Source organism: Cherax quadricarinatus, chromosome 39 (genome assembly GCF_038502225.1).
Source record: "Cherax quadricarinatus isolate ZL_2023a chromosome 39, ASM3850222v1, whole genome shotgun sequence".
NCBI lineage: Eukaryota > Metazoa > Arthropoda > Malacostraca > Decapoda > Parastacidae > Cherax > Cherax quadricarinatus.
Window position 1 is genome coordinate 4,015,135 of NC_091330.1, and position 14,860 is coordinate 4,029,994.

General features: G+C 41.1%; 1 protein-coding gene across 4 annotated transcripts in view; it reads left to right on the forward strand.

Annotated features, from left to right (window-relative positions):
• The window catches only part of LOC128696412 (CCN family member 2), a 188,780-nt gene extending 174,169 nt beyond the window's left edge, over window positions 1–14,611 (forward strand). For all 4 annotated transcript variants that reach the window (XM_070092289.1, XM_070092291.1, XM_070092290.1 and 1 more), the window contains 2 exons: window positions 8,173–8,411; window positions 13,616–14,611. In XM_070092289.1, the coding sequence (XP_069948390.1) occupies window positions 8,173–8,411; window positions 13,616–14,260 (884 nt within the window). In that variant the 3' untranslated portion in view covers window positions 14,261–14,611. The remainder of the gene's footprint in view (window positions 1–8,172; window positions 8,412–13,615) is intronic.
• Window positions 14,612–14,860: the final 249 nt, after the last annotated feature.

Genomic DNA, 14,860 nt, shown 5'->3' on the forward strand with positions numbered 1-14,860 from the left:
CCACATTTGTCTTGAATGAGGTAATTAATCATATACTTTTCGGAAATTCAAAAGAAGTGCTTATCCGATCATGTTTATCTTTCCAGTGCTTTTTCTGTAACTATTAAAGTTGCCAGATGATGCATATTATCATCTGGAGCAATGGAGGCAATCAGAGTTGATCAATGGGAAGGGTAGCTTGTATTCCTTGGATCAAGATTCCATCATCTTCAAGGCTGCTGTTCAACGTGATTTATTTGTTATCCATTTTCGACAAATACTCTTAGGCTCCATTGCAATTTATGTTGCAGAAATGTTTCTATGGCTTCCATCTGCTTCTTGCAATATTGTAACTCATTTAGTTTCTCTTATGCACTGCATTAGAGCATTTTGCCTTTCTTGCAGAGGAACCATTGACAATTTTCGATCTCTCATGGGACTTTTGTAAAGTTCTGGACTTTACAATAGTCCTGGACGTGCTAGAAGTCAAATTTTTTTTCTGCAATTTGTAGGTTAATTGTGAACTGTCTCAGTCACGATATTGTGACTTTAAATTCTTCTAGTCGTTCTCCTTTCTTTTTCCCCCTTGTCATCTTTTCCTTCTCCTTTCTTTTTCCCCCTCGCCGTTCATCCAACTAGACAAATGGTATAAAATACAGACACAATGGAAAAATAATTGTAGTCAGTTAAGAATCACATTATAATTCATTTGTGTTTATTTTTGCATCCATCCATCCCACTATCCATCCATCCCTTTATCCATCCATCCCTCTATCCATCCATCCCTCTATCCATCCATCCCTCTATCCATCCATCCCTCTATCCATCCATCCCTCTATCCATCCATCCCTCCATCCATCCATCCATCCCTCCATCCATCCCTCTATCCATCCATCCCTCTATCCATCCATCCATCCCTCTATCCATCCATCCCTCTATCCATCCATCCCTCTATCCATCCATCCCTTTTTCCATCCATCCCTTTTTCCATCCATCCCTCTATCCATCCATCCCTTTTTCCATCCATCCCTCTATCCATCCATCCCTCTATCCATCCATCCCTCTATCCATCCATCCCTCTATCCATCCATCCATCCCTCTATCCATCCATCCATCCCTCTATCCATCCATCCATCCCTCTATCCATCCATCCATCCCTCTATCCATCCATCCATCCCTCTATCCATCCATCCATCCCTCTATCCATCCATCCATCCCTCTATCCATCCATCCATCCCTCTATCCATCCATCCATCCCTCTATCCATCCATCCATCCCTCTGTCCGTCCATCCATCCCTCTGTCCGTTCATCCATCCCTCTGTCCGTCCATCCATCCATCCCTCTGCCCATCCATCCATCCCTCTATCCATCCATCCATCCCTCTATACATCCATCCATCCCTCTATCCATCCATCCATCCATCCCTCTATCCATCCATCCATCCATCCCTCCATCTAGCTCATACTTCAACACTATATCTAAAAAAAAATCTTTTTAATAGCGTGTTAGGAGGAGGTATTTCTCCCTCTTTTTCTAGTAAATACAAGATCTGGTATTGGCGTGTTTTCTTCTTTTCTAAATCTGGCCTTAATATTTTGCCTCCTCTCACTACTAGATCTAGTATGGATGGCGTGTTCTCTCCTCTCATTACTAGATCTAGTACTTATAGTATATTGCTTAACCTCACTCGTCGGTCTGCTATAGATGGTATGTTCCTCTCATTACTACATCTTCTAGTTATACCTTATTGCCTTTCCTCGCTATTAGATCTAGTTTTTATAGCATACAGACTTTTCTAACTGCTAGATCTAGTACTGATGAAGTGCTACTTTCTCTTACTACAATATTTAGTATTAGTGTGTTGCTTACTCTCACTATAGTTGCTTATTCGCTATGATGGTCACTGTTATCGAACTGACATCTCTTGTTGACCACTGAGGGTCACAGGTCATGGGAAATAATCTATTTATATTTTGTTACAATTTGGCGTGTACTTATTTATATGTGATTGCAGGAGTCTAGTCACAGCTTCTGGCCGTGTATGTGTATGAGATAAATACGTATATATATGAAGATTGAGACACTTATGCAGCATATGGGAATCTTTATTCAGGAAACGTTTCGCCACACAGTGGCTTCATCAGTCCAATACAAAGAGGCGTAAGGAGAGGAGGAGTATGAGGGAATCAGTCCCTCAGCCTGGAGTCGATGTGTTCAGTCCATCAATCTTGTAGATTGATGGACTGAACACATCGACTCCAGGCTGAGGGACTGATTACCTCATACTCCTCCTCTCCTTACGCCTTCCTCTTTGTATTGGACTGATGAAGCCACTGTGTGGCGAAACTTTTCCTGAATAAAGATTCCCATATGCTGCATAAGTGTCTCAATCTTCAACTTGTCGGTTTTTCAAACCATTCATCACACACGTGTATATATATATATATATATATATATATATATATATATATATATATATATATATATATATATATATATATATATATATATATATATATATATATATATATATGAGATTACTGATGTTTCCCCTTATTCTTTTTCCTTTATCTTTGATATCCTTTGCTATTACATCATATTTCTTCTTCCATTCTTTCCTTCTAATATTTCTGGTTCATTTCTCATCTGCTGTTTCTCATTCTTATCTTAGTTTTCATTCATGTCTCTTCAAATGCGTATCGGAATTATTAAGGCGTTTTTCCTCCTACTTCTTATACCTTTCTTTCCCTCGTTCTTCGCCATTCCTGCCTCCCACACTTTCCTCCATCTATCCACTCTCCTCCCTCCCTTTCCCAATGTCCCTCCACCCACCTTATTCTTTCTAAGAACATAAGAATGAAGGAACACTGCAGCAGGCTTACTGGCCCATACAAGGCAATTCTTTCTGAAACCCAACTATTCCCACCTACCCACATGTCCAACCTCAGGTACTAATCATATCCAGTCCTTCTCACTCTTACATTTGCCCAATATCTTTATGAAGCTACTCAGGGTTTAGCTTCTCCTCTCCTGGCTCCCTTCTCTCATCCTGACCACCATGTCCATCCTCAGCCTCCGAGCTCCGGTTTCAGTGTACAGCTGAGACACGTGAACACGAAAAAGTTTCGGTCCTGGGACCTTGATCACTTCTCTTTCGAAACCAACTTGTCGGTATCTATTACCGAGGTTTTTATTATAGCTAAGATATATTCCGTGCCTAAATAAGACAAAATGAACAGGGGGAAAGAATGATAAACATCCAGTAAATGGGAGTTCCCTGAAATACTTAACATATAGGGAAACTCTTCAAATGTATTCTAATGTTTAATAATCTAATGGTTAGAATAATAAGCATAATTTTTAAAGGGGTGGACCGGTAAGCCAGTGGAAGGCTTCGGTTTGATGACCAAAAGCTTAAGTTGCGGGTCATCATATGACTCTTGTTTCCTGGCAAACTTAAGTTAACCTAACCTTGAAATACAAGCTACAGCTGTTAACTTTTAACAGCTGGGAAGCTCTTAACACTGCAACTCCTTCTGGGTAGCTTTTAACACTGCTACTCCTGCTGGGTAGCTTTTAACACTGCTACTCCTGCTGGGTAGCTTTTAACACTGCTACTCCTGCTGGGTAGCTTTTAACACTGCAGGCCCCTGCTGGGTAGCTTTTAACACTGCAGGCCCCTGCTGGGTAGCTTTTAACACTGCAGGCCCCTGCTGGGTAGCTTTTAACACTGCAGGCCCCTGCTGGGTAGCTTTTAACACTGCAGGCCCCTGCTGGGTAGCTTTTAACACTGCAACTCCTGCTGGGTATTCTCAGAACTAAACGTAACATTATGGATTGCCTACATATAAATCTAGGTGGATTCAAACATCTCACTAACAACAGTACGAAACATAAGACATATGTTGCTTTTGCAAGACTTTAAAAAGACATTTCGTTCTGCGTAGAACTTTTATCAAGTCATGGGCCAACCTCCTACCCTGACTGTAAGGGAGAATCAGAGAGCAGGCACTTGTTCCTAGTCCCAGATTACCTTTAATTTGGAAAGTGATGCTGAAGTGTCTAATTCATCAGCCTGTCGATTCTCTGAACCAGTTGTCTACGGAATCAGGCACACACACACACACACACACACACACACACACACACACACACACACACACATACAAACACACAAACACACAAACACACACACACAAACACACTTTTACGATAGTGTAATTCTCGTTTGCAGAAGCAAGTTTTATTGGTGTGAATACACAGCTGTGATGCGGAGCATTACAGTTGCTTAATAGGCTTATGATAGTTTTTTTTTGGCAGATGCAGCACGAGTTCTGTATCAGTACAGCAATATGGCCTTCCAGTCTTTCTCACCAGGGTTTATAAAAAACGAGTTTCCGGTTATTTTGTTTAAAAAAACAATTTGGATCCAAATGGTGTTCTGCCAACAACATAGAATAAAAGGCACAGGGTGCAGAAAAAAAAAACGTTTATTGGGACAACGTTACGCTCTGCTAGTTTTTTTTAAGCCAATTCATGATTTAATAAAGCTCTAACAGAACAAAACGTTGTTCCGATAAACGCTTGTTTTACACCGTGCCGTTGTTTACGTGAAAGATAAGCTTTTAATATTCCGTTGAAAACAGATTTTATTCTGATAGGAACAATTCAGTTTAGTGTTTCATGTGTCACGGCGATCACTAGGCGCGCTTGTCTCTCTATCATATCGAGTGTTGCAGTGAATACGACTACAATCACAGCTAGAATGATCAGTTCAGCCAGCCATATCTCGTTCCTCGAGGAACTTGTTCCCACACTGCCACATCTGTTCAAGTCTCGCCCTCCTCGAATCATAATTACGGTATTCTGCCAGCCAAAAAAAAAAAAAAAAAAAAAAAAAAAAAAAAAAAAAAAAAAAAAAAAAAAAAAAAAAAAAAAAAAAAAAAAAATAAAAATGCCCGTCCTTACAGCTGTATTTGTTTTATTTGTTATTTATAAGATGTAAATGAGAGAGAGAGAGAGAGAGAGAGAGAGCATCAAGTGAGCTAGCACTATACCTCTGTTCTTCTGTGCATCCCCTCAAGGAAGGTTCCTTGATGTTGGTGAGGGGCTCTTGATTTAGGGAATTGGATCTGTGCTCCAGTTCCCCAAATTAAGCCTGAATGCCTTCCACATCCCCCCCCAGGCGCTGTATAATCCTCCGGGTTTAGCGCTTCCCCCTTGATTGTAATAATAATAATCTTCTGTGCATCTTCTTCCCTTGCATTATAAACATATTTAATTTTTGGATACATTTGTATAAAGACCCTTAAGACTATACTTTCAAATATCTGAAATATTTAATACACAGATAACCCGCACATACGAGAATGAAACTTAAGACGACGTTTCGGCTTGACTTAGACCGAAACGTGCGGGTTGTGTATTATTCCGGTCATGCTACTGTGAATTTTTATTCTTTCTGAAATATTTAATTATATTGTCACGATAATCATCACGCTAAAAACTCTTGATAATAAATGATTTTGCACAGTAGGACATTACAAGTTTGTTAGTATATTAGCCACATCCAAATGGCGTATATTAGTCACCCATTGAGAAGATAAATTTGTTTAAATTATTTTTAATATATGTGATTTTTCTTATAACATCCATTTAGGGCAGCAGTGTACGTTAATACACGTAAACTCTTATAATCACGTATGTGTTTTGTTTAGAGTGTAAGACAGTAGAGCAGCGATATATTCAAGGCGACACAACAAGGGCCTTTAACACAGTTCTTCACGGATTTCAAAGCACTAATGCAGATATTTTAGGCCAGTTCCAGAGGTTTCTCCCATGAGCAGCACAGGTACAGCAGTGCAGTACAGGTACAGCAGTGCAGCACAGGTACTACAGTGTAGAAGCCTCACAGCGGAATTCAACACTACGACTAAGTGCCCCGACCATCAACACACGCCTTTGAAAACGAGGAAGGAGTCGTTTTAGCGTTATTACCCACGATGTCTCTGTACCAGAAAGACATCCACCATCTCTACTGATATGTTTCATCTGTTATCTGAGATCTCTGCAGCCACCAAGAGTTTTCCCAGATAACCAGCCAAGGTTCGTCTTGCTGAAAATGGCTGTCCAAAACTACAGAGGACAGCAGACCACATACCACTAAATCTAAAGTCACAGCTGCACAGTAATCCGCTAGCACCGTAAACAATTGGCCAGACAGCTAACATAGCACTCTTGTGCTGAAAGTAGGAGCTACACCAAGACTCACGAAATCGTAGTAACACCATTCCAAACAAACCACGGGACGGGTGGGTGTCAGAACTCGCTTGCCAAGTGTCCAAACCCTCACCCGTTCCGTGGAGTGAGGCACATCAGGCAGTTAGGCACTGTAAGCACCTTGCACAGCACCGGTTTTGCACATGTAATACAAAAAACATTTAGATAAACCACATGAATGGAAGGAAAATATCACAGCATTCATCACGTGTATCATCACCTCTGAAAAACACTTTTGCATAGTAGTTAATAGCTGCAGCATACTTCCCCCTCCCTCAGTGTGTGCAACAGTGCACAGCATGTCCCTCTGTACAACACTTTCATGAAGTTTTAATTCAAAGCGTCACCTAACGAAACCATGTGACGGTAGTGCAGTCAACTCTGCGTGACGGTAGTGCAGTCAACTCTGCGTGACGGTAGTGCAGTCAACTCTGCGTGACGGTAGTGCAGTCAACTTCGGAAAAAGTGATATCACAACACATTAATTCTGAGCTTCAAAGTAAAAAAAATGGTTAATGGGTTTTTGTTAATAAATTTCAAGATAACCGAACACACACACACACACACACACACACACACACACACACACACACACGCTGGAAAACAAGCTTCATTTGTGACAACGTTTGGCTGTGTGGAGCTTGATCCGGTCATGGCCCCGATAAAGCTCTACGCAGAGCGAAACGCCATCCAATAATAAAAGCTTTTTCTGCTAAGTATTTGATTCAACATTGTCCACAGTTCGCCATTCGGATTCAATATATTTCATTCACTGGAAATGAGTGAAAGATTTGAAGATTTTAATGTGTGTAGGAATGCTATGAAAAATGGCTAGATTAAAAGGCCTTAGAGGTGACTACCAGTGAGTGAATTACCAGAAAATCATACTGGCTCTTTACTGACTAATTTTGAAGAATCTTTAAAAGACGTGGGTTACGAAGTGCACACTTTTTCAACACTGTTACACTAGATTTCGAACAATGTAGTGGCTTGGCATCCACCTTTCAAAAAAAAAAAAAAAAAAAAAAAAAAAAAAAAAAAAAAAAAAAAAAGGATAAAATACATCAAGTTCATAGACGTAAGAGAAAATAAACAGAATCGAGACCTGTGACGTATGGCGAAAGACTAGAGGTAGAAGGTGTTGTACAACGAAAAAGATGTATAAAATTAGACCCCCGAAGGATTTACGAAGGATTTACGAGGGATTTTCGAGGGATTTTCTACTGGGTGATAGTTTCCTATGAGAGGCTATTGAATGCATTTATCAATTACTCTGCTTTCGTTATCCCAAATTTTATATAGACTAGTCTGGTAAATAAAGCAAAAACATAAGCATCACAAATCGTCTAAAAAAAAAAGCACCAGAAGACCATTTTTTGGGCATAGCAAATGGCCTTGCATAGTGTTAAACCTCTGTTAGGAAGGACTGTTGAAACAAGCCTCGTTCATTATGACCACCATATTGCTGTAGCCCATTTAAAGTACAAATCATACTGTCAATAGTATGCATGATTATAATCATGGGGAGCGCTAAACCCGTAGGATTATACAGCGAACGCGGGGGGGGGGGGGTGGAAGGTATTCAGGCTCAGTTCAGGGAACTGGAGCACAGATCCAATTCCCTAGATCAAGAGTCTCTCATCAGCGTCAAGGAACCTCCCTTGATGAGAAAGCAAGCATGAGTACCTTGGAGTAACGAGGAACTAGTAAAGAGTAACAAACCGCCCTTCCCTCCATTCAGGTAAGGCCGGGAATCCTTTGAGCGAGTAACTAGCATCTTTTCCCATAGTAAGTCTGTGGGTACCCCTGAGTAACTATCATCTCTTGCCCAGGTAAGGTTGTGTCCCCCAGTATAACTATTTCTACCCCATGTAAGGCTGTGTGTCCCCCAGAATAATTTATCTCTCCCCCAGGTAAGGCTGTTGGACCCCCGGAGTGTGAGCGAGGGTCGGGAAAGTGGTCCAGGTGTTCACTACAGACTTGTGGCGCTGGTGTGTCTGTGCGTTGGTCCACTGACAACGCCCGCTGTCAGTTGGTTAATCAGACTCGTCTGTGTCAGCTGCGACCGTGTCAGTACCCTCGTCAGCAGCAGCTGACGTCGCCACACCTCCAACCTGGAGCTCAACACCCAACCAAGAAACATCACATCAGGGTCAGTGATAATTGCCATATACTTTTTCTTATCCAGTAACATTAAAATGTCAGTGTTTCTCTATATAGAAAGTATTGCCAGCAAAAAGCGGTCGAAGTCAATTCTAAAAGAACAGTTTTTGTACTGAGGGTATATTGACCCAACATTCAAAAATTGACACCATAGGCAAATAATGACACTACAACAAAATTTTATGAGTTGAATATTGACTATATCAGTATTATCACCAAAGGCACAGCATTCAAATAAAATTTACATAGGCACTATTAAGAAAAAAACATCCCCGGGGAAGAGAAGGAAAAGCCAGATGGTATCCGGGAGGCGGTAGCGTGGGATACTTCCCTGGGAGGAGACAGGGCGAGATGCTCCCCGGGGAGGAGGCGGCAAGGCGGGTTGCTATCCGCTAAGCTACACGATTAAAGCCATGACTTGATTCCAAAGTTCGGATAGCAGAGTAACTCAGTGATGAAAAAAGTTTGGAAATGCCATATATAGAGCCGGATGTGGCTCTTATATTCTCTGCAACAATCATATCAACTCCACAGTCTCTGCAATACGCATATCAAAATTCGTTGTGACTGTAGTCCAAGCAAAGGGCTCTTTTAAACAGCAGATTACGATTAGACGGAGGATTTAGACGCCACCACTCATTGCTCTGTGACCCATACGAGTTTAATGCGTCATGAAATGCAATATACAGAGTACATTTTGTACCAAAAAAGTTTCTTTGTCTGGCACTGTGTACCCAGGCTCCAAAACAAGTCAGATTTGTACAATGATGAGTTATAGTATGGATTGCAGAAGTAAACCCAGACATTATAGCTATCACAGAAACGAAACTACTTGAAATAATAGCCGATGTCATATTCTCTGTAGGATACCAGTTAATGACGAAAGAGAAGAAACAGAGGCCCTCTAGTGTACCAATGTTCCTCAGAAGCTGAGAACGTATCTGGTGGGGCAAATTACTAAAAATTATTTACCGTGGCAATAAAAACATCAAATAAAAAAAGTTCATACATGACATTTCATGTTTTATGAAAAGCTGCTGTTTAAACAGAACATTTCGGGCAGAAGAAAGACATCAACTCATTATGAAGCTCACTATTAATAATAATAATAATATATATATTTTTTTTCAAGGCGCCTGCCGCCTCACACTTAAGCAGGGTGACTTAATAAAAAAACGAATGTTTTTCTTTTCACATGTAGTAATTTATAAAGGAATAGGGGCTAAATAATAATATGATTATAATTATTATTGTTTATATTCATGGAGGAATGCTAAATACGTAAGTCACAGAGGTACAGAAAGAGGCAAAAGTAGTAGTGTACTTACATTCCGTTGTATTCACGAGAGTGTATTCTGACGAAGTTGTAGAGGATTAAACCACTTCCCTCACGACTGAAAACGTCATGTTTACACACTGAAGTTATCCAGTTTAGCATTCTGTCTTCACATTAGAAAATTCACTACTAAAAATAATACGCGTCGCCTAAGCATGTCACGCATAAAGAAAACTCACGTTGCGAGCAGCGCAGACGCAAGTCGGTCACGAAACAACATATGCATATTGTAAACAGACAAACGTGATACTAATCAATCAAGGAACAGACCTATTCGCCTCAGAGTGAGCTCGCTGGGAGTCCGAACGAGAAAACCAGCTGACTGTGAACCCCACCCAGTCTGTGATCAGTTTACTGTGGTTTTATCGAGTTTACGAGCGATCTAAGCAGAGGAGTAACGAGATTACAGCGATGTTAGAGAACTTCCCATTGAAGCGAACACTGTATAGTATTTTTTCTCAGTGATATACTATTTTTTTAAGCGAGGCTAATAAAAAGAAATCAAAATGTGTATCATTTCTTAAGCTTCGAAGCTTCGGGTTCCAGTTCTCGTCAGTCTAGTGAGTGACTGGATAGTGACCGACATCTTAAGGTATCCTCAAGACATGTTAAATTATCTTTAAGGTGCTACAGAGCATATCAAGGTGGGAGGGGTTCTTCCTTGATACTGATGAAGGAGTCTTGACTCAGGGAATCGAAGCTTTCCGACACCCATTCTCGGATCTTACTTCGTTTCCTTCATTCCCCCAAGTGCTGTGTGACCCCTACGGATTTAGAGCTTTCGCATGAATAATATAGGGCATAGTTGATGTCAGAGAGAGATATGTAAATTCTTCTTTCTTTTCTTCTTCATTATTAATATTATTATTAGTAGTAGTAGTAGCAGTAGTAGTAGTAGTAGCAGCGGTAGTAGCAGTAGTATTAGCAACAGTAGTAGTGTTAGTAGTGGTAGTGTTAGTAGTGGTAGTAGCAGTAGTGGTAGTAGTAGTCGTAGCGGTAGTAGCAGTAGTATTAGCAACAGTAGTAGTGTTAATAGTGGTAGTAGCAGTAGTGGTAGTAGCAGTAGTGGTAATAGCAGTAGTGGTGGTAGTAGCAGTAGTAGTTGCAGTAGTGGTAGTAACAGTAGTGGTAGTAGCAGTAGTGGTAGTAGCAGCAGTGGTAGTAGCAGTAGTGGTAGTAGCAGTAGTGGTAGTAGCAGTAGTGGTAGTAACAGTAGTGGTAGTAGCAGTAGTGGTAGTAGCAGTAGTGGTAGTAGCAGTAGTGGTAGTAGCAGTAGTGGTAGTAGCAGTAGTGGTAGCAGCAGTAGTGGTAGCAGCAGTAGTGGTAGTAGCAGTAGTGGTAGTAGCAGTAGTGGTAGCAGCAGTAGTGGTAGTAGCAGTAGTGGTAGCAGCAGTAGTGGTAGCAGCAGTAGTGGTAGTAGCAGTAGTGGTAGTAGCAGTAGTGGTAGCAGCAGTAGTGGTAGTAGCAGTAGTGGTAGTAGCAGTAGTGGTAGTAGCAGTAGTGGTAGTAGCAGTAGTGGTAGTAGCAGTAGTGGTAGTAGCAGTAGTGGTAGTAACAGTAGTGGTAGCAGCAGTAGTGGTAGTAGCAGTAGTGGTAGTAACAGTAGTGGTAGTAGCAGTAGTGGTAGTAGCAGTAGTGGTAGTAGTAGTAGTGGTAGTAGCAGTAGTGGTAGTAGCAGTAGTGGTAGTAGCAGTAGTGGTAGTAGCAGTAGTGGTAGTAGCAGTAGTGGTAGTAGCAGTAGTGGTAGTAACAGTAGTGGTAGTAGCAGTAGTGGTAGTAACAGTAGTGGTAGTAGCAGTAGTGGTAGTAACAGTAGTGGTAGTAACAGTAGTGGTAGTAGCAGTAGTGGTAGTAGCAGTAGTGGTAGTAGCAGTAGTGATGGTTGTAGAACGAGCAGAATTATTAATTTTATTTCACTGGGAAGCGCTAAAACCGTCAGTGTCATACAACACCTGGGAAATGGAAGATAATCAGGACTGACCTGGGCAATAAAAAGAAAGGGTGCTAAAACTCCTTGGATCAGGAGTCCCCCCCTCACGAGATCAAGACGCCTCTCCAGGTGGAAGTAGACTGTAGAAGGTCCTCCAGCAGAGGAGCAGAAGGTCGACTTCTACACTGTCACTGCTGGTCCCGGAGACTCTATTGAGTTGACCTTTATATATTGTCAAGAGACCTTTATTATGGGACTGTTCCAGTGCATTATACTTAAGAGGAGAGTCATGTTTTTAATACTAAATTTCTTCACTACATATATATATATATATATATATATATATATATATATATATATATATATATATATATATATATATATATATATATATATATATATATATATATTACTGTAACCACGAACTGCGCTAGCCAAGGATTCGAACCCATGTTGTACTAGCCTGCCTCATGGTAAGCGAGAACCACGTGACGCTTTAAATCACAGGACCACCCAACCCTACAAGAATGGTGCAGCCATCCGAGGGCATACGGAGGTGTGGGAGCTTCTAAGCTAATTTCATTCTCATCCCTGTTTGGTGTACTAACCTTACGAACAGCATTTATATATTATTGTAACCACGAACGAGTGGTATTGATTAATAACAACACTGCGCTAGCCAAGGATTCGAACCCATGTTGTACTAGCCTGCCTCATGGTAAGCGAGGGTAGGGCTGTCTGGTGCTGTGGTTTAAAGCGTCATGTGGTTCTCACTTATCATGAGTCAGGTCAGTACAACATGGGTTCGAATCCTTGGCTAGCGCAGTGCTTATATATATATATATATATATATATATATATATATATATATATATATATATATATATATATATATATATATAATATTTGTGGGATTATATCCGATTTGTTAATCTTGTATAGGTTTTTTGCCAATCAAAAAAAACTAAAGAACCCATGTTTATGGAGCGTAAGAAACTGAAGGCCGCCTACCATACATCTGGTTGTCAAATTTCGTAACCCCTCCTCTTCCTACTTATGTATTTGTATGCACTTTCTTATCCTTTCTGTCTGTCTGTCTATCTGTCTTTCTCTCCTGGGGACTCGAGTTCTAAATCCTTTGAGCAACAGGAGGGGATTCTATCAGCGGCGGATCCTTCCACTTCCAACCAACTTTCCTAATTCTCCCCACCAACTGCATTTTAGAGTTTCTGATCACTTTATACCTCTACTGTTTCTTATTTTATACATAACATTGCCATTGTTTATGGATCCCTCCTTATCTACGTTATTATTTTTATCATCATTATTATTATTATTATTATTATTATTATTATTATTATTATTAGAATTATTATTATCACCATTACTACTGTTATCACAATTAATGTAATTTTCCTATGTTTCTTAAGACATAGAGAAAACAGAATTCCTTCTTATCGGAATATTTTAAATTATCCTTTAAATTCAGGTTGGAAAAATTTACATTATCTTCTTGCCATTAAGCACAAGGAGCAGTGGAAGTTTGATCCTAGAAGCTCAGATCACTGCCCAGGTTCTTGGTGATCGTCAGGCTCCACTCTCTCTCTCTCTCTCTCTCTCTCTCTCTCTCTCTCTCTCTCTCTCTCTCTCTCTCTCTCTCTCTCTCTTCTCTTCTCTTCTCTTTTCTCTCTTCTAGACTTGGAATGGCGTATAGGGCTGCTAATTGTTGTGCTCCAGACAATTTTAACTATTTTCCTTTCTTTGTATTGTTTAGTTTCACGTATTACCATTTACTTCTCTGTAACGTATAGTGTCTAGTATAGTGTCTAGTGTTACTAGTAACGACCATCTAGTATAGTGTTACTAGCAACATGACTAATATGGTGTTTAGTGTAACTATTAATGTGATGGTTGCTTTTACTGGCAGCGAGGACACACGTGTAAGGCAACGCAGAGACACGTCAACTGGGTGCGTCTCCGCGCTGGCTGGTGTGTGAGTGAACGTCGCTACCGACCCAAGGTTTGTGGCTCTTGTCCTGACCGCTGCTGCACCGTTCACACCTCCACTACCATCTCCATCGCCTTCCTCTGCCCGCTCCACGCCAACACCAACCTGCTGGCGGCCCCACACGCCGCCCACACCGGCTTGCCACTCCCACGCCCACGCCCAGATGCTCACCCACCCTCCACACGCTCCCCTAGCGTGTATGACATGATGGATGAGGGTCAGCCAGTAGAAGAGGCTGTACTCTCCTACCCACAGCGGTCACAACACCCTTACAAAGTTCAGAATGACGCTGACTTTACCTACGACAACTACCTGACCGATGACACTCGTCAGTACAACGACGACGACCTCGACGACGAACTTTTACTGGAACACGAGAACCTGACTGTGGAAGACGACGCTGAGTTCGACGACATAAAGAGCGACAACTACGAGATCGTTCACTATCAGGTGGAGTGGATATTGAGGTGTAAGTGTAGCTCTAACTGCGACACCCACGACCCTGCCTACGACACCCACCCACCACCCACAACGACCCAACATCCTGCAGAAACTCCCACGTAACTACCGTCAGGCTATTCCTGATCACTATCTGTTTGGAAGTCAGCTCCAAGAAACCACGGGCTATCATCAACATAGTGAAACGAGATTGTAGATTGTATATAATGAAGCGTTAAATCCATGTGAGCTGTCCTGCGCAGGGAGTGCTGGGGACTCTATCCTCCGTCTGCTCAACGCAGCTTGGTGTCTGTCCTGGCAGGCCTTTGGTAACCCCCTGAGAAACAAGAAACACTAGGCACCGTTGACTCGAGTTCCTTGGGTTTTCTGAACAAATAAGAGCAAGCGTAAGATTATACAAAATAAATACCTGATAATGAGGGCAGTATGAAGCTTCGAGTTGTATAAAATATCATTACGCAAAGATCTTAATTGCAGTTTTTATAGAGTGTTATTTTAAAGGTGTAAGATATAGAAGGCCTTTTGGAAACATAATGTTACAAAATTAGCATATATAATCTGTGACTGGAGTGTTTCGTAATAGGTTTATATATTTTGCATGCATAATGAAGACAAAAGGCTGGAGATGCGGTTGAAGGTGTTCTTGGCCATAACTCACTCGCCTTTAATATGTGAAGTTGTCGGAAAAAATATACATTATCTATT